At 54.7% G+C, this 23,864-nt stretch overlaps 1 protein-coding gene across 1 annotated transcript; it reads right to left on the bottom strand.

Moving 5' to 3' along the window:
- Positions 1–1,044: 1,044 nt before the first annotated feature.
- On the bottom strand, positions 1,045–19,787 carry KCNG1 (potassium voltage-gated channel modifier subfamily G member 1). The gene is made up of 3 exons (XM_058562463.1): positions 19,575–19,787; positions 6,911–7,710; positions 1,045–2,259 (listed from the first exon to the last, which is right to left on the bottom strand). Exons 2-3 carry the CDS (start codon positions 7,682–7,684, stop codon positions 1,489–1,491), a joined length of 1,545 nt encoding a protein of 514 aa, XP_058418446.1. The 5' UTR covers positions 7,685–7,710; positions 19,575–19,787; the 3' UTR covers positions 1,045–1,488.
- Between the last annotated feature and the right edge of the window lie 4,077 nt (positions 19,788–23,864).

Below are 23,864 nucleotides of genomic sequence, written 5' to 3'. Positions count from 1 at the left end.
GAGGCCAGTGTGGCTGGGTGGAGTGAGCGACAGAGAGAGAGGTGGGAGATGAAGCTGGAGGGGAGGGGAGGGCCCAGGTCACGCAGGGCATTGGGTTTATTCTGAACGTGAGGGACAGCCACTGGTGGATTTAGGCAGGGCAGCGGTGTGATCAGATTCTGAGAGAGTGCTTTCTGCTGCCAGCCGAGGGGAGGGCCGTGGCCAAGGCAGCAGGAGGTTTGGAATGAAGAAGAAAGTGATGCTGCCGTATCTTCGTATCTTCGTATCTTTGAGGGTGAAGACAGACTTGTGACTGCAACCTGGGCTGAAGCCCCTCCCCATCCTGGCACCGAGGGGCTCTGATCCCTGCCAGCTGAGTCAAGCTGGTGGGCTGGCCTGGGTTCCCCCTCTACCACACGTCATCCATACCACGTGAGGGCAGAGAGCTGTTCCCGGTCAGGCGGGGGCTCTGCAGGTCTTCGGGGAGCACAGCGAGGCCTTTGGGGGCTTCAGACTGTGCTTCTCAGACTTCCTGGGGACCATGGCCCACCTTCCCGAAGCATCAACCCCACTCTAGGTGTCGATTTAGGTTCAGGTAAATGATTTAAAGCATTTTTTTCAAATATTAAAATAAATGTGGAGTAGAATAAAAACCCACACTAGTTTTTAGAGACAAAATGAAGCGATTTCACCTGTGGTCAGCAGTGCTGACAGGCCCCTTGGGGTCCACCCAACTATTAGGGGTGTCTTGGGGGAAAAGTTTGCAAAATAGGCCTTAAGGTACAAAAGAGGAGAACAGAGGATGGGAGAAAAGGAAAAAGGGAGAAAGAGAGGCTGGAGGTGGGAGGAGTCAGAGACAAACAAGAGAGGGAATGCAGTATTTACCAGCAGTTTTCCCAAAGGTAGCTCTCTGTTTTCTCCCATTTCCTCCAAACCCACTGGGGCCCATCAGGCTGGAAAGACCCAGGGAGACAGGCCCCGTTCCTTCTGGCACCCACACTGGCTGGCTTTGCTGGGAGACAGTTTCCTCTCTTAAGAGAGCCCCACAAAAGGCTTTTTCTCTCTTTTTCAAAGGTTTTCTTTAATTGCATATGATCCACACTACAGACAGACAGACACACTGCTGCTGCTGTTTGTATATTTTTCTCTAGGCACACCCATAAAGCAAGTCTTTGCTGGGCATGTTATTTACATGGTGGAAAGAACAAGCCATCTCCTTACCGAGGGAAACAGACACAGGGGCTGGGGTGTGGGGGGGGGGGGACGGTCGCAGCTGTGTGCTGGGGTCAGGACAGCTTCCTCTTCGCTTGTGGAGGGCAAGGGCCCTCTGCGGATGGTGCGACGTCCTCCCTGGGGTGTGGTTCCAGTCAGTCCTATGCCAGGGCCGCGCTCAGAAGCGGCACGTGCCTTCCAGGGCTTCTGCAGTGATGACAATGGCTTCAAGCCGCAGAGGGCAGGCGGGGCTGAGGGTGTCCTGGTGGTGATGGTGACGAGGCGTGTCCTCTGGCCTCAGCTGTTGTCTTGGGTGTCCGAGGAGGCACTTCCAAACAAGATGTCACTGTCCTGGGACATGCTGCTCAGCTGCGACTTGGTTTTGATGAGGAACTGGGCCCTCCGGAACATCACCCTCTCCTGTTCCTGCTTGAGCTCCAGGTAGGAGCGAGAGAAGGTGTGGAAGATGGAGGTCACCGGGAAGGCCATGAGGAGGATGCCACTGAGGATGCTGCTGAGCGCCACCACCTGGCCGGGTGTGCTCCTGGGTACCATGTCTCCATAGCCCACAGTCGTCATGGTGATGACAGCCCACCAGTAGCAGGCAGGGATGCTGGTGAACTCGGGGCTGTCGGCCATCTCGTTCTCGATGACATAGAGGAGCGGGGCAAAGAGGGCGATGGCGACGCAGAGGAAGAGCAGCAGAAGCCCGAACTCGCGGGTGCAGCGGCGGGCCGTGAGCCCCAGCGTCTGCAGCCCCAGCGAGTGGCGGGCCAGGCGCATGACGTACAGGATGCGCAGCGCCCGCAGCACCCGCAGCGCCAGCCCCACCTTGTCCAGGTAGCTGCTGCCCGCGCCCGACTTGCGGCGGCCCGCGGCGGCGCCGTCCACCAGCAGGGTGACGTAGTAGGGCAGGATGGCCACCATGTCGATCAGCGTCAGCGGGCTCCGCAGGAAGGTCAGCTTGCTGGGCGCCTGGACGAGCCGCAGGAGGAACTCGAGGGAGAACCAGCCCACGCACACGGACTCCACGATGAAGATGTTGAAGCACATCTGGGAGCACTGGCCCTGGGAGAGAGGGGAGAGGTCACGGGAGAGGTCAGAGGTCCCACCAGCAAGGAGCACGGAGCTCTGTGGGGCGGGGGGCTGCGCTACCTGGTGAAAGGCGATCTGGGCACGGCCAACCCGCCTGTCCATGTCGTGTGGCCCTGGGGCTCTCTGCAGTTATGCTCACTCCCTGATGATGACGTCCAGGCCTCGGGCTTGAAGTGCCATCTAGACGCTGACCACTCCTCAACTCTCTCTCCAGCCCAGACCTCGCCCCCGACCTCCAGACCCCAGACAGACTGCCTCCTTGATGTCACCCCTGGGGCGTCTGATAGCCGTCTCAAACTCGTCATGTCCTAAACCAGGCCCCTGATTTCTTCTTCTTCTTTTAAATTTATTTGTATTGAGATACAGTTGACATATAGCATTGTGTAAACTTAGGGTGTACGATGAGTTGCTTTGATCCATCTATGTATTGCAGTGTGATTAGTATCGCTGTAGCATTAGCCAGCACCTCTAACACGCCACATAATTATCGTTTCTTTTCTGTGGCAGCAACAATAAGATCTGGTCTCTTTGGGCTCCTGATTTCTCCTGCACACCCACCTGCCTGTGGTTTCCCTTCTCAGCCATCGGCAATCCCACCTTTCCCCTCGCTCTGGACAGGAGACTTGGCCTCCTCCTGCCACCTCCCATATAATCCTCAGGATATCCCGTTGGCTCTCCATTTAAAACAATTCCAGAATCAAACCACTTCTCCTAGGTCCACTGCCCCCACCTGGTCCAGCCCCCATCCTCTCTTGCTGGCACGCCCTCCCTGGGCTCTCTGGTCCCTACAGTCCATTTTGTACACACAGCCAGAGGGACCCTGAGAACATGAATCAGACCCTGTCCCGCCTCTGCTCAGCCCCTCCATGGCTCAGAGAGATAGCTTAGTCCCCTCCTCTGGCCCCAGGGTACCGTGGCCCCGGCACCACCTCTCTCACTCCCTCACCCCCCGCCCACCTTGCTTGCCTGTTCCAGCCTCATGGGCTCCTCACGGCCCCTCCAACCCCAGGCTCACCCCCCAAGCCCGGCCTTGACCTTCTGCTTCCCCCATGAGATTCCTCTTCCCCCAGACACCCACATCACCCACCCTCCCTTCCCCCAGATCTTTGCCTCGATACCACCTTCCTGGGGAGGGCTTTTGTGACCACCCCCTTTGTCCTACCCCCATTCCCCTTATCCTGTGCTGTCTGCTCGTAGAGCCCACCATGTTTTAACAGGCTTTATAAGTTACTTATTTGCCTCATTTATTGTCTGTCTCTGCCCCCCGCCTTGCCTGCCCCCTTGCCCCAGCAGACTGTAGCCCCACAGGGTGGGCAGTTTGTCCACTGCTAGTACCCCAGCATGTGGGAAGGCCTGGCATGTGGCAGGCGATCAACTCACATTTGTTACTGGGATGGATGGAAGAGCATTGGGTCTCTCTCTCTTTTTTCCTTTTTTTTTTTTTTGCTGAGGAAGATTGGCCCTGAGCTAACATCTATTGCCAATCCTCCTCTTTTTTGCTGAGGAAGACTGGCCCTGTGCTAACATCCGTGCCCATCTTCCTCTACTTTAGATGGGACGCTGCCACAGCATGGCCTGACAACTGGTGTGTAGGCCCGGGATCCAAAGCTGCGAACCCCGGGTCGCCGAAGCAGAGCGCATGAACTTAACTGCTACGCCACCGGGCTGGCCGAAGAGCGCTGGACTGGTGTTTAGACAGAGGTGCCAACTCAAGGCCAGGCAGGCAAGCGAAAAACGGCGGAGGAGGGCCAAGTTGGGTGGAGGCCCGCTGGAGAGCAAGGCCGTCCTGCTCAGCACCCTCGGATCACTGCCCCAGCGAACAGGCTTGAGGGTGCCTCACTGAAGCTTTCAAGAGAAGCTGGAAATCTGGAGTTTTACGTGAAATCTCCTGGGTTTTAAATGTTGTGATAACTCAATAGAGAGGAAACAGTCTCTGGGCCTAAACACTCAAACACATCTGTGCACTGTATTTGGCATGCTGGCTGCCAGCTTGTCTCTCTGGAATATAACTGGACGGCAGACGGTCCCCAGAGGCTTTGACCTTCAAGCTCAAAGTGGACTTTGGCAGAGAGGGAAGGCGCTAACAGTTCTAGCCTGGGGCATCTTGTTGGGTCCTGGGCACAGCGGGTTCTCTAGTCCTGCTCTAATGGCACGCTCTCCAGGAATCCGTTAGACCGGAGAGATGCACTAGTACTGGGTGGGGCTTAGAGGTCTCAGACCTCTGGGACAGGAAGCCCCCTCCTCTGGGAAGCCTTCCTGGAGTGCGCTCCCTCCAAGTATCCCCAGCACAGTTGGGGGGCCTCTCACAAGAGCTTGTCTCACATGTATGGGGGTGTCACTGTCCCCCCGCCACTAGACGTGAAGCTCCTTGAAGCTGGAAGGCTCATTCCGGTCACTCTGCCTGCCCCACCGTCCCTGAAGACAGTAGGCACTCAAATGTGTGCTAAGGAGCAAGTGAAACAGTGAACCTACTGGTCCCCAAAATGAAGGGAGAGAACAGCATTTTCACTGAATCGTGAAACAGACCAGGTATTACAGTCGTGCGCCACATAATGACGTTTCGGTCAATGGTGGATCGCACGTAGGACGGGGGTCCCACAGATGAGCACCATACAGCCCGGGTGTGTAGTGGGCTACACCGTCTAGGTTTGTGTAAGTCCTCTCTATGATGTTTGCACAACGATGAAATCGCTTAACAATGCATTTCTCAGAACGTGTCCCGTCGTTAAGCGACACACGACTGTATTAAAAAAAAAAGCAAGTATCAGAAATTGAAGAAAACAGTGGTGTTATTAGCATTTTCTGATAAAATCAGGACTGCATATGTTGGAGCTAAGAAGAAATCTAGACGAAGTACAGGCACTTCCAACAGGTCTCAAACGACGAGCGTTTTCTCTCTTTTCTTGGCAGGCGCGTATAATCCGTACAGTTTGCACTTCCCGCACGCTCGTGCGCAGGCCTTGTTCCAATCACTTCACGTGGACTCACTCACTGAATCCTCACAATGCTGTGAGGCGGGCCTGTTCACGACCCCGTGGACGGGTGAGGAAACTGAGGCACAGGGAGGGTAAGTAACTTGCCTACAGATACACAGCCAGCATGGACGGAATAGGATTCAAATTCAGGCCATGTGGCTCTGGCCCTGCCCTCTTCCTCACTGCCCTTTATGCTTATCAGAAGTTAATTTTGCCAGTTGAGGGCTGCTTTCTGAATACTCATTTTTCAAATTCAATGTAGATAAAAAGGCCCAGAAACCCCCTGTGAGTTACAAATGCAACAGCCATTGCTACTTCCTCCATCATACCTGTACGTGGAAAAACCCGCACGTGGTGAGTAGTTGTAATGTGCAATCAGAGAGAGCATATAAAGCACTTAGCGCATGCAGGGTACACAGCCAGTGCTCAATAGATGCTGGCTGCCATGACATTTATGTTCGTTTCACACTGCCATATCTATTTCTCCAATACTCATGTAATTTGCACCTGTGTGAAACTCCGGGCTGTCTTGAAACTCGCTTCCAGAACCCTTGTGTGTGGGCAGGGCTCCCACTCAAAGGCCTGAGGGTCTCAGACATCAGGAGGCTGACCCGGGGAACGAATGTCCCGTGGAGCCAGCTCCCACCAAGAGCTGCCATGAGGGACCGCAGGCCAGGGGGCCCGACCATACAAATTTTAAGAGAAGCTGGGAGTTTGAATTTTTAAATGAAAAACACCTTACTTTTAAATGTTGGCAACCAAGTCAAAGTTTTGGAAAGCACGGTGTGGACCATCCCACTTCCGTGGCTAATGAGGTCCTGCCATGTGGGACGCATACTTCCGTGTTTAAGAACACAGAATTTGGACTCGGTCAGATCGGGGTCTGGGCGAGCTGCTCTGCCTCAGTGTCCTCATCAGTTAGGTGAGCGTGAGGACACCTCCCGTACGGGGCTGCTGGAAGATTCCCCCAGAGAACAAGATGCAGGCAGAGCTGCAGCCCAGCCCCTGTTCCTATGAACTGCCTGCTAAGGGGCAGCCCTGAGAAGTGAGCACACACCCGTGTGAGGTCCTGGATAAACACTTTGCCTGCATTCTCTCATTTAACACAAAGAAATGCTCACTATTTGAAGACACGAGCACACACACACCCCTATCAATAAAAATGATGTTCAAGACCCATAAAATGTTTCCGGGATATTTTTACACAAGAGAACTAGGAAGACTGAGGAAGGACTCCAATAAATTTTGATGATATATGTCATGTGCTTAGCTTAGGGCCAGACACATCACAAATCACATCATCCATTTATTCACTCACTCGTCCGCTCAACAGAGAGTGGCTGAGTGCCTCATCCATGCTGGACATCATTCTTGACACAGAGGGCACAGTGGAGACCACGCCAGGCAGAGAGCTCATTTTTGAACATGGAGGTGGACAGGACACATGTACACACGATGTCAGGAGGGAATGGGGATGCTACTCAGACAGCACAGTCAGGGAAGGCCTCCTGGAGGAGGTGGCAGTGTGGGGGTGAAGGATGTAGACTTCTGGGAGGACAGTGGTCCAGCAGACCATTTTATCTCCTGTCCTCAGAGGCCTTCCCTCACTGCAGCGAGCCTCCCGCACACAGCTCTGGGCTCTTTCTTACCTGCTCCTCCTCCTCTCTCAGGCTGGGCAAGGTGCTGACCGAGAGGTTGACAGCGGTGACCGTGACAAAGAGCACCGAGAGGCAGGCGAACACCTTGCCCGGCAGCCCCGAGTGCGGCCTCTCCACCATGTCGCGCAGTCTCCGCATGCAGCGGCCCAGGCGGCCCTCGCCCCCGGCCGGGCCCTCGCTGTCGCGGTCCTCGCTGGCCAGCGGGTCGTCGTCGTCCTCCTGCTCCACCGACTCGGCGAACTCCTCGACCTTCTGCAGGTAGCGGCGCTTGCAGCAGCCGTCCAGGTGGTCCTCGGCGATGCCCCAGTAGAGCAGCTCCTCCTGGAAGGAGAGCGCGCACATCTCCCGCAGCAGGCGCAGCTTGCCCGCGCGCAGGAAGGTCAGGATGGTGCCGAAGGCCCCCGGGTGGCGGTCGAAGAAGAATTCGTTGCAGGTGACGTCATAGTCATCGCACACGTTGAGGATGTCGTCGAAGTTGGTGCAGGCCTTGAGCTGGCCCAGCCGCGTCAGCGGGAACTCCTCCAGCGTGGTCCAGGGCAGCGAGTACTTGATGCCGCCCACGTTGATGATGATCTGCCGCCGGCGGTCCTCGGGCTGGCCGCCCTGGCGGGGCTCGTCCTGCGGCCGCAGCCGCTGGGCGCGGCGGTAGAAGACGCCCTTGAGCGACTGTCTCTGCGGGAGGAAGGCCGGGTGGATGGAGGCGTCCGAGGCGCAGCTCAGGGCGCTGTAGTCGTAATCAGAATTGTCTCCCGGCAGGAGGGTCATTTTGGGCCTTCACATCCCTCTGGGGCCTGGGGGGAGAAGCAAGGAAAGACTGCAGTGACGACTCAGTCTTGGCGGACAACGCCGGTTCTGCAGATATTTGCTGTTGCGGACTGAATTGTGCCCCCCCCCCCCAAATTCATAGGGGAAGCCCTAACCCCCAATGGGAGGGTATTAGGAGGCGGGACTTTGGGGGGTAATTAGGTTTAGATGAGGTCATGAGGGTGGAGCCCCCATGATGGGATGGGTGCCCTTATAAGAAGAGGAAGAGACACTGGAGCTGGCTGGCTCCTTCCACCAGGAGGGCACAGCGAGAAGGCAGCCATCTACAAGCCAGGAAGAGTGTCCTCTCTAGAACCCGGCCATGCTGGCACCCTGACCCCGACTTCCAACCTCCAGAACTGTGAGCAATAAATGTGTGTGGTTTAAGCCGCCCAGTCTGGGTACTTTGTTACAGCAGCCCAAGCTGACTAAGAAATTCACTTAAGAGTGAAAATAGCGGGCCCTCGGGTGGTGCAGCAAAGTTTGTGCGCTCAGCTGCGGTGGCCTGGGGTTCGCCAGTTCGGATCCCGGGCGCAGACCGGACGCACCGCTTGTCAAGCCATGCTGTGGTGGCGTCCCATATAAAGTAGAGGAAGATGGGCATGGATATTAGCCCAGGGCCAGTCTTCCTCAGCAAAAAGAGGAGGATTGGCATCGGATGTTAGCTCAGGGCTGGTCTTCCTCACCAAAAAAAAAAAAAAAAAAAGTGAAACTAGCAACACCATGGTTCAGCATTTCCTAATTCTTCCATATCCACCTCATTGATGCTATAAAAGGCACTGCTTTAAGCACTGGGGGCTGGCGGTCAAGCACAGAATCAGACATGGTCCCCAGGCCCCCAAAGCTGCATCCCAGTGGACTGGCATGCAACATCTGTACTATTACTTACTTAACACTTGATTTTAAATTCGCCCCAATTTTTTGTATTTATTTAGCTTGGAAAAGTAGTTTAGTGGAGACCAGTGGTTCTCAACCGGGGCCGATTTTGTCCCCCCCGTGGACGTGTGGCAATGTCTGGAGGGATTTTAGATTGTCATGATGGGGGACGCTACCAGCATCTAGCGGATAGGGGCCAAGGATGCTGCTACATGTCCTGTGATGCACAGGCCAGACCCCACAACAGAGAACTATCCGGCCCCCAATATCCACAGTGCTGAGGCCAGAGGCTCTGATGTTGTGGTTACAGGCAGACTTGGGAGTCTCACGGCCCAGGCAAGTTACTCAACCTTGATGTGTTTCAATTTCCTCATCTGTAAAATGGGTGTAACCATATGACCTGCTTCATGGGATTACTGAGAGGATTCAATGAATTATGTACGTAAGAGCACTTAATGCCATGCCTGGCATATAGTTGGTACTCAATAATTGTTGTCTATTATTACTATTCGCATTTATCTTAAAGGGACACCTTGTATTACTTCCATAAATGGAAAACCTATATCGTTTGCCATAAATAAGAGGCAATGTCCAAAGACATGCACAGTTATCACAACGGTGCCATGTTTGCTCAGGTATCGGCACACGTCATCTTGAGGATACAGGGGTGCACTGGACAGGCATGCTCACTCCTCCAGGAAGCCTTCCTCGGCTCTTCCAGCTAAAGTGAGTCCCCCTCCTCCATACCTGGTGCATTGATCTTCACCGCAGTTCCCACCTGGTTTTAGAATTATCTGTGTGCAAGCCTGGCTCCTTTATTAGACTGCCTGCTCTGTGGAGGAAGAACTGTGCTTTACTCATCTCTGAATCCCCGTACCCAGCAGCGTAAGAGCTCAAAGAAGTGCTCACCGAATGAGTACATTTCCTGTCGGGGAGGCCAACATGATGAGGGCACTTCTCAGAAACTGAGGTCAAACTCTCAGTTTCTCTTTCCTTCCCAATCCTCAAAGCTAAGAGTTTGCACTACTAGAATAAGGTTGCTTATTCAGTCATAGCTCATGGGCTGAATTTGGTTAACAGATATTTTGCCTGGCTTTGAGAAGATTTTGAAAATTGAGAAATTTCATGTAAAAATTCATGTTTTTGGTTTCTCCTGAAAAATCAGACTACCGGGCAACATTTGGCCTAAATTCCAGCCAAGAAATGGCTGTCCCCTTTAGGCAGGGCATGTATGCAGCAATCTACCACAGTCCCCACTCCTCCATATTGTCTTCCTAACACCCACTCCCCTTCTCTCACGTATGTTTCCTTCCTGGCCCCTGTAGGCATTTGAGTTTGAGACCCCTGGATTATAGCAACAGAGCTCTCCAGAATTAAGCCAATGCATAGAAAAGTAGTAAGATTCTAATACTTTGCTTTTTAATATCACCATCCTTCCCCCAGCCCAATTCCTCATGGAAGCAAATGGTACCAGCAAAATCTACTGGAAATGGAAACCCATTTCCAACATCTGAGTGTCAATCTGTGCTATGGACATGTTCAGGGAAAACACGCACACACACACACACACATACACACACTCCTGTGCGGATGAGAAACAGTAAAGTTTTATAGGAGCGGGGCGGGGGGGAGTGGTGGGCAGGGTTGCACATTTGAAAGGGGATCCTTCCTAACAGGAATTCTTTTACAAAAGCCAATCATCACCCCACTCATTTATCTTTGGGAAAAGCTAGTTTCACAGATTGGGTTTTGGAAAGCTAGGCTACACCTGTGTTTGAAATTAAAATGATTTGATTTTAGAATGTTGAGAATGTTTTTAACTTGTCCTAAAATTGGAACCCGTCTCCTCCGGCAGAGCCTGCCAGAATCCCTTGGACGAGTGGGAAGAATCCCTCTTAGGCTCTTCACATCAGCGATGCCGCGGTTCAGCTCTGCTGCTTTATCTTTGCCACCAAAGACGAGAGGAAAAATTATGTTCTGTTTAGTGAGAATGGTGATGAAGGCAAAGGAACGTTCGTCTCATCCTGCAAGCCCTGGGGGCTCCTGTGAAACCCCCAGGGCTGTAATCACCTCTTCTCCCCGGGAATCGCTTCTTTCAGCCCTCCCCACGCGCCCTCCAGCAGAAAGCTCCCTCAATCAGCGATTCTTCATTTCTTTCTCTCAGGACTGTGTCAGCTGTGGGTTAAAGCCTCAGCATCCTGCGTGGAAAGCTAGCCTGTCCCAGCAGACTGTGCAGTACGGAGAAGAGGAAAAAGCACGCTTCGTTCAGACTGCTTGTCCAGGGAGGGCCCGAGTTCCCTGGGGAGGTCCAGACGCTGGAATTTGCTAAATGAGGATGGGTACACTTCTCCTTGGCCTTGGGTCTTGGGGAAGCCCAGTGTGATGGGTTTGGGGAGCATGGCTCTGAATGCTGGACTCCAGAGTCGCGAGTGAAGTTCATAGATCAAATAGGCCCCACAGTCCTGCTTCTGGAAAATGATGCTCCTCTTCACCCCACCTGATACCCTCACAGAAAGTCTGGTCTTTTAAAATTTCTCTGCAGTGTTAGCTCTGTCAGTTCTAGAGCATGATGAATATTAGTGAGTTTGCTTCTGAGGCTCTATATGGATTCCTGAAAAGAGGAAGCCGTTTGAGAAAGGAGCTGCAATGGTGGGGATGAGGATGAGGAGTCCTGAGGGAGCTGTTACTCGTTCAGTCAACACTTACCACGCGTCAGACCTGTGCTAGGTCTAGAGGCACAGCAGAGAACAAGACAGGCACAGCCCCTGTCCTTATGGAGCTGATATTCTAGTGGGGGACAGTCTCTAAATAAGTACACAGATCATTTCAGGCTGTCGTGAGTGCTGTGATGGGAACGGAACAAGGTGACAGATGGAAAATGACTGGGGGCATCATTAGCCGGAGGGGTCTGGGAGGGCTTCTCGGAGGAGGGGTCCTTGGGGCTGAGCCTCATGGATGGGAAGGAGCCAGCCCTGTGAGGACCTGGGGGAGGGTGTCTCAGGTAGAGGGAATTGGAAGAGCTTGCTCCCCGACCTGGGGATGGGCATGGATGGTCAAAGACCAAACAGAAGGCTGAGCGAGCTGGCAGAGTGGGTGAGGGGAAGGTGGGAGAAGATGAGCGTGGGAAGGTTGGCAGGTGCCAGACGGAGCAGGGCCATGACAAGGAGCTGGGGTTTATTCTACATGGGACAGGGAGTCCTCAGGAGAAGGCTGTTGGTGGGCTGGGGAGACCAGGCTAGAAGCCCCTGTAGTCATTCTGGAAAGAGGCAACCAAGGCTTGGACCAGTGGAGGGGCCTGGAGAATTGGATGGATTTGGGATGGACTTGGGAGGAAGAGCTGACAGGACTTGCTGAGGGACGGGAGTGTAGTGAGAGGAAAAGAGATGAATTAGGATGATTCCAGGGGTGCCGTTCACCGAGGTGACGGATAGGTGGCGCTATGATGAGACCTGAGTTAGAGGCAGCCTTTCCTGGCTGGGGGGTGATGGACAGGAGAGGGTGTGGGCAAATTGCAGAGAGAGCAGGGATGGGGTGTCTCACATGGATGGATGGTGTCGGACCACCAAAGCTGACCTGATGATCGTGTGTGTGTGTGTGTGTGTGTTTGGGGAGGGTGGTATTAGCTGGTAGCTTTGATCTGGCTGGGCTGGAGAGGGTAGGAGGGCCAGGCTAGCAGAGATAGGGCGAAGCCCAGAGGCTAGTGGTCCCTGTGCCCAGCGCCCAGCACCCACTTCCCTGCTGAAGCTGCATTCCACACCAGGCCCGAGTGGTTAGTGCACGTAGACACCACTAGGGGGAATGTGGTAGGCAGAATAATGCCCCCCCAACCCTCCTAAAGATGTCCCCGTCCTAATCCTAATCCCTGGAACCTGTGAATATGTTAGATTATATGGCAAGGAGGAATTAGGGATGCTAATCAGCTGCCTTTGAGGTGGGAAGATGATCCTGGACTCTCTGGGGGCCCCATGCAATCACAAGGTCCTTAAAGGACGGAAGAGAGAGGCAGGAGAGGGTGTCAGAGTGATGCGACGCTGTGAGAAAGACCCGACTGGCCAATGCTGACGGCCACTGTGAAGATGGAAGGGGCCACGAGCCAAGGAAAGCAGGCAGCCTCTCGAAGCTGGAAAAGGCAAAGAACCGACTCTCCCTAGATCCTCCAGAAAGGAATGCAGCCTGCCGAGACCTTTATTTTAGCCCCGCAAGGCCCATTTGAGACTTGTGTCCTCCAGAAGTGTGAGGTATAAGTTCGTGTTGTTTTCAGCCACTCAGTTTGTGGTCATCTGTTACAACAGCAAGAGGAAACGAACACAGGCGATGCTGAGAGAAAGCTGGCCTTCCTCCAGCTGGGGGACACCAAGCTGGGGAAGCGGAAGAGCCCACTGGCTCTGCCATCAGAAGACCTGGGTTCAAGGCCAGTCATTCTGTGACTTTGGACAAGTGATGTCCTGCCTCTGAGACTCAGTTTCGTCATCTGTAAAATGGGGATATGAATAGCTCCTACCTCCTTGAGTTATGGTGAGGACTAAAACAGATGACATGGGTGACGTGCTTGACCCAATGCCTGACACGCAGTGGACCCTCAGCAGATACCGGCTGTATTATTATTAGCTATGAGGAGGGTCTGTCATCACCCCCTCCACCAGCGAGGGGTGACTTCTTTCTTAATCTGATCCAGCGGGATTTGAACCCAGCATTGCCCGACCGCCAGAGCCCACTGCTAGAGGGAGTGTGGTCTGGTATAGCCTCTGGGAAAGCCATCAGGGGTACAGAGGGAAACGAAGGATGCTGGTGCTCTACGACCCAGGAATCCCACTCCTGGTTATATTTCCCAGATCCGGGTCCCTGGGGTTGTGGCAGACATTGTTAGTAATAAATTATTCGCACTCAAATCCTTGACTCAGGATCTGCTTCTGGGGAATCAGATCTAAAAGAGGAACAAGGTATAAGAAAGAGTGTCCTGTCTTGCCCTTGGTGCTGTGAGGTCCCCTAGCATCCATCCTGGGGGAAACGGACAAGTGATAGATACAGATGGCGGACTCCCATAGATTGCGCAGGAATTAGAAGCAAGGAACTAGATGTAGGTTTGGCAATACATTTAAGTCTGAAAAACATGGTGCCAAGTGGAAGAAGAAACAGAACAGCAGCATGCTATTTATGCAAATGAACACACACACCGTTACGTATTTCACAGAGACTCAAGCACACGTAAGGATCTATATCAGCCAGGGGGAGGGTGCCTGGGGGCAGGGCAGGGGAGTAAGCACGGAGACTGGAACAAAGGGGTGAGTGAGTGAGCCGGCCTGGGCTGGGCCAGTGAGGAGGAGGGCTGTGAAGTCAAGAGTGTGGCGAACACAACTCTGGGTTTTAATCCAGGTTAAAAAAAGAAAAAAATGAAGAGCACAAGGACAACCAAACACCAGGCTCCCAATGGCCCTGGGCGCTCAGGGGAGACACAGACCTTCCCAAGCAGAATCGCTGGGGGAGGCCCAGGAAGTGGCATTTTTGACAGGCTCCCCTAGAGATTCTTATGTGCGCTGAAGATCCAGAGAGAGAAAAGGGGGGTGGCACGAAGGCCTGGAGACCCCCCCCCCGGGGCTGGGGGGGTGACAGCTGCTCTGGGCTTTGGAGGGAAGCCCCTGCCCAGCTTCTCAGCCTCCTTGGGGTCCTGGAAGGCGCTGTGGGTCCCACACTTAGGGAGCTTCAGTGGAGAAGTGGAAACCCTTCTGGTTAAAGAGAAAAACCTGCTTTGGGGCTGCCTTGATCAAATTTCCCCTCGTGAGCCCACAGATCGGCTGGCACTCCCCCTGCAATTTCTTTCCCTTCCTCTTGGGAGAAAGATGATGTTCACAAGCTAGGACCGAGGGCTGAGTACACATTTCTAAAGATAAATGATCATTTAAACCAAAAAGAGTTCTGAGTGGCAGCCCCACCGTGAGGCTGCTCTGTGGTCAGCGCTTGACCACGGGTCGGGGTGCAGGGCCTGGGGAGGAGGTGGCAGGATGGATGAAGGGCCAAGCCAGGCTGGCCTGGCCATCACTGCTGATCCCACTAATAACCCTTTGGCCTGAGACAGCCATCTGCACCCCTGAGTCACCGGCCCTCTCTGAGCCTGTTTCCTTCTTACGGGGTGGGATAAGAGTGCCTACCTTCCAGGGCTGTTATGAGGATCTGGTGAGTGGAGGTTTGCTGCAGGAATTAGCAGTGTCACCTGATCTCTCGTCCCCATGGCCACATCCCATCAAGGACACGAAAGGTTTCCAGAAACTGTTGCGTCTTGATCCCAACTGCAAACATACCTCCTGGGTTTCTCTCCAGGATTTCAACAAATCACTGGCCTCTCTTGACTCTGCTCTTCCAGTCCTATGCCCATCCCTTAGGACCGAGCTCTCTGTCCCTCTTCGAGTGGGAGGGAAGGATGAGGAGAGAGTGCTGCACGCCCACTGGGCTGTAACAGCAACAACCAGCCTCTCTTAATTGCACACTCACTAAGTGCCAGGGGCTGTGCTAAGAGCTTTAATTGTGTGAGCCCACGTCCTTCTCCAAGAGGCAGGCAGTACCATTAACACCCCCATTTTACAGATGAGGAGACTGAGGCTTCGAGAAGTGAACACTCACGACTCTGGTGATAAAGGATGAAGTCAGAATCAAACTAGGTCTGTGAGACTCCAAGTCAAACCTCTTTTACCTCTGTATTTTACTGCCTCCCCAGATTCTTGGTTCCTGGGGGGGGTGTGTGTGTGCGTGCGTGCGTGCGTGCGTGCGTGTGTGTGTCCACTACCTGCAGCAAGCCAGGGACAGAATCTCTTGTCTCTATTTTCTACGGACAAGCTTTTGGAACGTCTTTGGGGAAAGCAGGCAACTACCCACGGTTGGGGGAAACATCTTTATTCCTCTTGTGTATTTGCACAAGAGCAGAGTAAGAAATCAGCAAAAACCCTGGTTTTGTCAAATTCTGAGTTGGCCTCCGGGCAGAAGAGCTCTCCAGTAGTGTAGACAGGAACCAGCCAGGGGTTAGGGTATGGCCTCTGGCTCAGCATTTACAGGCTGTGCACCCTCACTCAAGTGACTTCACCTCTCTGTGCCTGAGCGTCCTCAGCTGTAAACTGGGGTAATCATTGCATCTGCCTCATAAGGGCTTGGGGCTGCGCCTGGCACAGTGGAACAGCTCTGTGTTTGCTACAGCGGCTTTTGTGCAGCAAGCTTGGCACCTCCCCACAACTCCCCTCACATTTCCCTTCTCAGAGGAGGAACGTGAAGCAGAAAACACCTTCCAGAGCAGGGACTTCAGTGCTGGCTCTCCCCGTCACCTGGCACTGAAGTCAAGTCACTCCCTCGCTGGGCCTCGGTTTCCCCACCCATAACATAAACTGATGAGGCATGCCCCTATGGTAGACGGTATAATGGTCCCCCAAAGAAGTCCATGTCCTAATCCCCGGAACCTGCAAATATGTTACCTTACAGAGCAAAAAAGATTTTGCTGGTGTGATTAAATTGAGGATCTTGAGATGGGGACATGATCCTGGATCACCCGGTGGGCCCAGTGTAATCACAAGGGTCCTTATAAGAGGCGGGCAGGAAGATCCGAGGCAGGGAAGATGTGATGATGGAAGCAGCCGTTGGAGTGACACGAAGCCAAGGGTCAAGGGTGCAGGCAGCCTCTAGAAACTGGAAACGGCAAGGAAATGGATCCTCCCCCAGAAGGAACACAGCTCTGCTGACCCCTGATTTTAGCCCAATGAGACCCATTTTGGACTTATGATCCCCCAAAACTGTAAGATAATAAATTTATGTTGCTTTAAGCCACCAAACTAGTGGTAATATGTGGCAGGAGGAAACTAACACAACCTCCAAGGCAGCTTTCTAAAAGAAAAGCATTTCTCTCCTGAGCCCCTCGGGCCTTGGTTTCTCTCCCTCAACACTTCTCAACTTGTGTCACTCTCTAACTCCGAGCAGGTGTCGAGGGGACCCTCGATCTCTCCACACTGCCCTTCCCCTGCCAGTGCGGTTTCATCTGTCAGGGTTAGGGTTCCTAGCTGGGCTGACTCAGGGGCGGGTCATGCTGAATTAATCCCCAATTAACATATTAATCAAAACGGATCCAGCCATTAGCCTGGCCCAGGTCCTGGCACGCTGGATCTCTGAGACATGCTGCACCCGCGAGAATCTGTCTTTCTTAGCTACCTGCCATCCATCCTCGTCACCATCCAACCATGCTGGACCTCAGGCCTGCTTCCTGTGAGCTGGGGTCCAAGTCCCTTGAGGGGGATATTTGCTGGGAGCTGGGCTCTTCCCTCCATCCCCCTCCTGCCCCCAAATGAGAAAACGTGCCAGTCTCCACCGCTATAAAAAAGACAGAGGCGGCGTCTGGGGCCTCCCCACTCTGCTGCTGGCAAATTAACACCAAACGCACATTTGCCTCCTACCAGGAAGTGTTTGGGGTAGGAGCCAGAAAGTCCTTTTCTGTTGGTCTCCTTGCAGGCTGAAATTTGGGAACACAGGCATCAGTAGAGGAGCAGGCTGGGGGGACCAAGGGGGACTGTGGGGCAGCAGGAAGGGGACACCTGCTTAAACAATCCCTCAGTTCTCTTTCCTTAGTAAGTGTTGAGGCTGCAGGCTCTGGGGAAGTGAGGAAGGAAGGAGGGAGAGCATGGTCGTGCCCGCTTGGCCTGGGAGGCGCGGGGTGTGGCACAGACACCACAGGGCAGGGGAGAATCCAAGGCACAAATCAGACCTCATCTGTAGCACATCCACTGCATGTTCTGATTTTGTTAATCAAATACTGTCTGCTCTATAATAAAAATGGCCAACCGTGATTGAGAGCTTGCAACTAGCCTTCCTTGCCTCTCCCTTTGTATTAATTCTATCCAGAGTGGCTTTTCCAGCCGCCATTTTCCACCCAGGGCCTCCATTTCCGGGTTTAATGAGTCCAAGAGTGGATTCCCAGACCCCTGTATCTTTGGCAACCGGAAATGCTGACTCTTGATCACAGATTCAGAAAGGGGATGTGGAGAAAGGACAGCCCAGTCAAGACGCCCTTCAGGGGCTGGGGGTTCATTCCTTAGTCCGGGTTTGCATCTCTCAGCCCTGCATCCGGGACACATCTCTTTGCTCTTCGGTTCCAGGCATCTCTCGCACTTCTTGCCAGAGCCCAGCTGTGTGTCCCGCGTAGAGAATTCAAAGCAGCAGTGGACAGGAGCCTGGCTCCCAGATCTGCCCCAGTCAGGCTCCAGGTGCCCCCAGCCTGAGTTCTTAAGTCTCGGGACAGGAATCAAGGCTGTCTCGTTTCCAGCACATTCATGGTTCCCCACAGGTTTGGAGTGTGTCCCATGACAGACATCTTTCCACTGGAACGGGCTGGGTTAGGGAATAACTGATGGGGGCAATCCCCAGGGGCCATCCTCGCCTGTCTTTCAAACACATCTTCCCTCCCTCCCCACTCAGCAGGTGCCTCTGCAGAGCTCCAAGACAGAGGACACACGGGTTGAGCTTAGGTCCGGCAGAGCCCGAGAAGTCCACTCAAGAAAGACGGCATGCCCTGGCCATGTGTCCCTCCCCTGGCCCCAGCACTGGGGCTGGGTCTCCAGCAGTGCCGAACTTTCCTTGGAGACATGCTCTGGCGAGGCCCCCCATAGTGACTCTGGCTGCAGTAATGTGTGGGTATCAAACACACCCTAGTGAATAAACCTCCGCTCAGATTCGCAGAGGCAGGCCTCCCCCCACCACGCACATGCAGTGAATCAGAGCAGTTCCTGCCCCTCCTCTCACCTCCCCCTGCACTTATCTCAAGGTGTCAGTGAAGGGGGTCTGTCTCATCTATCTGGGGGACTTTGGTGCCTGGCACCCTTTAAGTGCTTAAGAATAGCAAGTGCTTAAGAAAATGCCTGCGGAATGGGCAACTAATAAACCCCATTGCTGGGAGCCTGCCTTCATCAGTCAGATTAGATCAGCCTTTCTCAACACCCCTCCCCATGACCACCACCCCCAGGGAGCTGTTTAAAGACCTTTTCTTCCTGTCCAAGAACCTATTCCAGCCTCCCCTTCCCCTTGAGAATGAACATATTAAATGAGCCAAGGAAAGGCCATGCTGCAACCTGTCTAGTGACCTTCAGCCTGTCACAGGGCTGGGGCCTCCTCAAGGGAAGGGCTCGGTCTTAATCGCCACTTCTCTCTAGGCTGCTACGCGGCTCCCACCCCGTCCTTCTCCTCCACTGCTCTCTCCCCAGCACAGTGCCTCAAGAACTGTTTGCGAAATGAATGAAATCATGCATGCTGAGCTGCCCACAGTAGGTGCTCAATCAATCTTTGTCCAATCCATGAATGGATGAACTTCTTCTCTCTTTTCCTTCCTCACTCCAAGGCTCCCATCCATTCAAACTGAGCCGCTTCCGCGGGGTATGAAGCTCCGAGGCTGAGGAGGCGACCACCCACCTTCCCTACCAGAGGCTGGAGCCTCCAGTGAACAGAGCTGTCTCGGAATCCCCAGCGCCTAGCACACAGTAGGCGCTCAATAAGAGCTTGTTGAGTTAATGAATGACTCAATAAAGCCCACTGGTGGGGATGCTCCATTCTGTGCCTAAGGATAGAGTGAATGAGCGAGTGACAGACGCCCCCCTTCCGCCTCCCCCCTCCCTGGATCCAGCCAGGCGGCGAGAAATCTCCGCCACAGCCAGGATGCGCCCCCCGCCCGGTCACCGCGGCGGCGAACGTCCAGCACTTGGAGCCCCGGGGACCCCTCGGGAAGAACTGAAGCTGGACCCGCACCGTGACCTCGGCAAGCGCGCCCCACGCCGCCGCCCGCAGCTGTCCCCGGGTCTTCTGTCGCCCTAGCCTTCCCGCTCGGCGGGTTTCGAGGCCCCCGCAGGGGAGCTCGGGGCTACAGCTACGTGCAGCGCCCCCTGAGCCCGAGTTTGCATGCGCGGGGGCCGGTCGGGGGCTCGGCGGCGCCCGGCGAGGCTGCAGCGCGCCAAGTTCCCACCTCAAGTTCCCGTCGCGGCGTCCCCGCCTCGGACTTGGCCGTGCCGCGGCTTCCGTCCCCCGGGCTGCCACCGGGTCCCCGGCGAGGACGCGAGAAGGGGCTGGAAGTCGCCCGGGGCGCCCGCGCCGCCTCTCGGAGCCACGGGCAAACTTGGGCCCCCGGGCCCAGCTCCGCTCCTGCCTCGGACCCAGGGCCGCCCGCCTCTGCGCCCCGGTCCCCGCCGGGCTCCGAGTGCGCCGCGCGCCAGTCGCGGAGGGAGGGAGCCGGGCAGGAGGCGGGACGGAGGGAGGGGCTGCGCGCGGGGCGGGGAGAGGGGGCGGGCAGCGGAGAGCGCGGCGCCCGGCCTCGCCCCGCAGCCCCGGCAGGCACAACGCGCGTGGGCACCGGGCGTCCGGGCGGCTCAGCTCGCGGCCCGGTCCCTCGCATGGGCAGGGCTCCGCGCGACACCTTCCAGAGCCCCGGCCCCCGCTGCACGCGCGAAGCGCCCCCTGCCACCCCCTTCTTCTCCTTCCCCCGCCCGCGCGCCGCTGCTCTTGCGCCCACCCGCGCCCGCGCTTCAGGTCCCCGCGCTCTGCTGCCCCGGGGCTGCACGCGCCCCTCGTGCGCCAGCCTCCTGCGGTCGTGCGCCATATCACGTGCTATCCCTGGCGGTTTAAGGGCACCGCCGGTCGTGGACCCTTTGCGCCACTGTCCCAGGGTCTACACGTGCCGTGTAAAGTCCCCACGCTCCGCTGTCCGGGGGCCGCGTCCTCCACGCGCTTCTACATCGCGGGGCCACACGCGCGGTGTCCTGTGCTTTTCCCTGAAGGTCCCAGTGCACCGCTGCCTTCGGCCCCTCATGCTGCTGCGGGACCCGGGCTGCACGCGCCTTCCACGTCAACTTCTTAGGGTCAGCACGGGCCACGCCAGGTGCCTTTCCCTCTAGGCCCGCATGCGCCACCGCCCCGGAGTCCGCGTGGCCCAGCCGCCCGCACCCCGGCCCAGGCTGGGCACTCGGAATGGGTCGTGGGATCCCAGCGTCCCGCGCCCGGAGCGCAGGCAGCCGGCTGGGAGCGCCGCCCCGCCCCGGAGTTGGTAGGAGTCGCGCTTTTGCTGAGGTTGGGTTGGAGGGCTCTGTCCGGAAGGGAGCCACCGCAGAGCCGGCCTCTTAGAGTCGCTTGCCTCGCACCCTCCTTTCCTCTTTTCCTTCCAGTCTCTACCGCGTTTTTCCACCATCAGAGAACCAAGAAAGGCCGTGAAGAAGCCCTGCTGTGGGTCCCGCCTGTGGCCTTCTTTTCAAGGGTGGGGAGCAGGCTCCGGAGTTGTGAGTGCCCACTCTTTCTGGGCCTTCATGAAGAGAATTAGGGATGGAGCGTTCATTCATTCGCAAACGTTGGCTCACTGGTGCTGTGGAGGCGACCGCGACAGACAAGGACCTGCCCCCAAGAACTCAGTTGCTGGGGGAGAGACAGAACCAGGAAAACCGCGAAAGCGCACAGTTGCAGTCTGTGAGAAAGACAAGGAAGAAGCCAGAGCAGGGTGGGGGGTACAGAGCGAGAGGAGAGACCACTTTAGGTAGATCTCTGAGGAGGTGACATTTACACTGAGCCCTCAACGAGGAGAAGGAGCCCATCTTTGGAAGATCTGGGGAGGGAGCGTTCCAGGTGGATGGAACAGCAAAGACAATGGCCCTGAGGCAGGAGAGAGGAGGCATGTTTGAGCAAAAGCAGGGACCTCAGAGAGGGGTGTTGGGGAGGGCATGTGGGCTTTCGCAGTGTGGTGGTCCCTGGAGTACACTTTGAGAAACACAGCTCTAGGTGGTGCATCAGGTCTCTGCCTTCTTCTTCTGTCTGAAAATTGGCATTTGTATCTTTTTTCCTTGCTTGTTGTCTGTCTGGCCACTAGGCCGTCAAGCTCCATCAGGGCCAGGGCTATGTGCTCTCCCCCAGCATCTTCCACTGCCAGGCGAACACAGACCAGGCTTCTGAAATAAACACTGTAGAAACGCTCAGGACGATCCTGTGGGATAGACTTGATCACCTCAGAGAGACATAGGGCTTGCTGAAGCCCACAGGATGAGGATGTGGAGCAGGAGTTCCCAGACTTTGTTGTGGAGGGCGTGTTAAAACCCAGATGGCTGCCCCCTGCCCCCTCAAGTTTCGGATTCGGTGGGTTTGGGGAGCAGCATGCTGATGCTGCTCTTCTGGGGATCACACTTTGAGAACCACTGATGTTGAAGACTTGAAACTTAACCCAGCTGGATCTGACTGCAGAGCTCCCATGAGCTACCAGATCCGCTGTGGACTAGAGCCTTGCTTCCTATTGTGTAGGATTAGCTGAACCTTGTGAGTATCTCAGAGGGGCTATCCCTGGGGGCTGGGCCTTTCAGAGCACTGTGTACCTGAGTCAAATGTTGGGGTGACCTGTGGACAGAAGACCCGGAAACACCGGGTGGAGACCATCAGTAAGAACGATCCCTCCCTCCCGCCCCCATGCACCCCCCACATGCACAGACTCAGTTGCTGTGCCCGGGAGTTAAATTACTGCCTGATCTTATCCCCGACTTGTGCTAAACTATGTCCAATAAAATTCTTTTAAATCCTTTTAAGGAATTCCCTCTTTGCAGTTTCTCCCTCCCTTTAGAGCCTTCCAGATTTTCAGCTCTTCTCTTCGTATCTTCATTTCCCTCCTGAGAAGCATCCCTTCCCAAGCTGTTATGTGGAAAGGGATGCTGATGATGCCTGTGAGAGTTTTCTGGAAAGATGGAACGATGGATGCTTGCTGAGCACGTACGAGGTGCTGGGTGGGCTGCTGGGTGATTTGTAGACGTCAGAGGCACAGACTGGGCCAGTCAGTGGGTTATGGCTCGCAGACCTCTTTTATTTGGCTCTCTGGCTAAAAATATTTTAGAATTTTGAATTATTTGCCAATCTTTAAAAATCGGGAGATTTCACATAAAGTTTTTTCTTCTGAAACACTGGGAGATCTGGCTGACATCCTCACATGAGTGGTGTGCTGGTGCTGGGTCGTGGCCCTCTTTGCCTGTGGTTTGCCCCTCAGCCCACATCATGTCATTTAAGTCACACGGGGCCCCTGGAAGCAGGAGGTGCTGCCCTCTCATCGTGGTAAACTGTCTAGGATCACACAGTAAATGGTAAAGCTGGATCTGAACCCAGGCCTGTCTGACCTAAAAGCCCAACTTGTCACTGAAAAACCAGCTGCTATTAGTAGTGGGGGCAGGGGGAGGATGTGGCCTCGCTGGCCCGGATGAAATACCTTAAAAGGGAGTCACTGTCAGCAGTTTAAGAATATGCTTTCCTCCCATTCATAACCAACTGTCAGTAAGTCATAAAGTCCTGGGTTGTTTTTCCATGGCATGAAGGGTTGTCCAGAGCTGTCCAAGCTTTTTTGTCCATTCTCCTCCTCACGATGAAAAGGCTTAGATTTGCAAGACAACTGGTGAGAGTTAGAGAGGAGTCTGGGGATGTGGGAGTCAGTGGAATAGGGGGGATTTTCTCCTTCAGCTCTCCTGGCAGGGAGTCTAACTGGGTGTCCCTGAGCATGGCTTGTTGCAGGAAAAGCACTGCTCTGCGAGTCGCGGTGGGGATGGGGACGTGGGACATTCATCCACCACCTCTCTTGCAGTCACTCTGCTCCAGGCACTCTGCCTCCTTTCTGTGCCTTGGACACCCCAAGAAAGCTGCCTCCCTCTGCCTGGAATGATCTTCCTGCAGACTTCCACATAACCAGTTCCTTTGGGTCTCAGTCAACGGTCACCTCAGGACTCCTACTCCTGGGCAGGATTGGGGTCCAGCAGGTGAGGTTGAGGCATGCAAAGGAATAACTTTCTTTAAGTCTTTATTTTACAAGTTGATATTTTGTTCATCAGGGATTTGTTCTGCACTAAATTTTATTTTTTAAAAATTATCATATCAGAGCCAGCCCTGAGGGCCTAGTGGTTCAAGTTCGGTGTGTTCTGCTTCAGCGGCCTGGTCTGGTTCCCACTCGTCTGTCAGTAGCCATGCTGTGGCGGCAGCTTACCTAGAAGAACTAGAAGGTCTTACAACTAGAATACTCAACTATGTACTGGGGCTTTGGGGAGGAAAAAAACAGAGAGAGGAAGATTGGCAGCAGATGTTAGCTCAGGGCAAATCTTTCAAAAAAAAATATTGTATCAAAATATTATTTATCTCGATTCCTGAGCTTTTTGGTGCCTCCTTAAACTTTACACCCCCGGCGAGTGCCCCACCCACCTCTCCCTAGTCCCAGCTCGGCTCCTAGTCCAGGGTGCTCTGGACCGGGAGTCAGGAG

The sequence above is a fragment of the Diceros bicornis genome, chromosome 19 (genome assembly GCF_020826845.1).
Source record: "Diceros bicornis minor isolate mBicDic1 chromosome 19, mDicBic1.mat.cur, whole genome shotgun sequence".
In the NCBI taxonomy this organism is placed as follows: domain Eukaryota; kingdom Metazoa; phylum Chordata; class Mammalia; order Perissodactyla; family Rhinocerotidae; genus Diceros; species Diceros bicornis.
The sequence above is the reverse complement of the archived record's forward strand: the minus strand, read 5'-3'. Positions and strand labels throughout refer to the sequence as shown.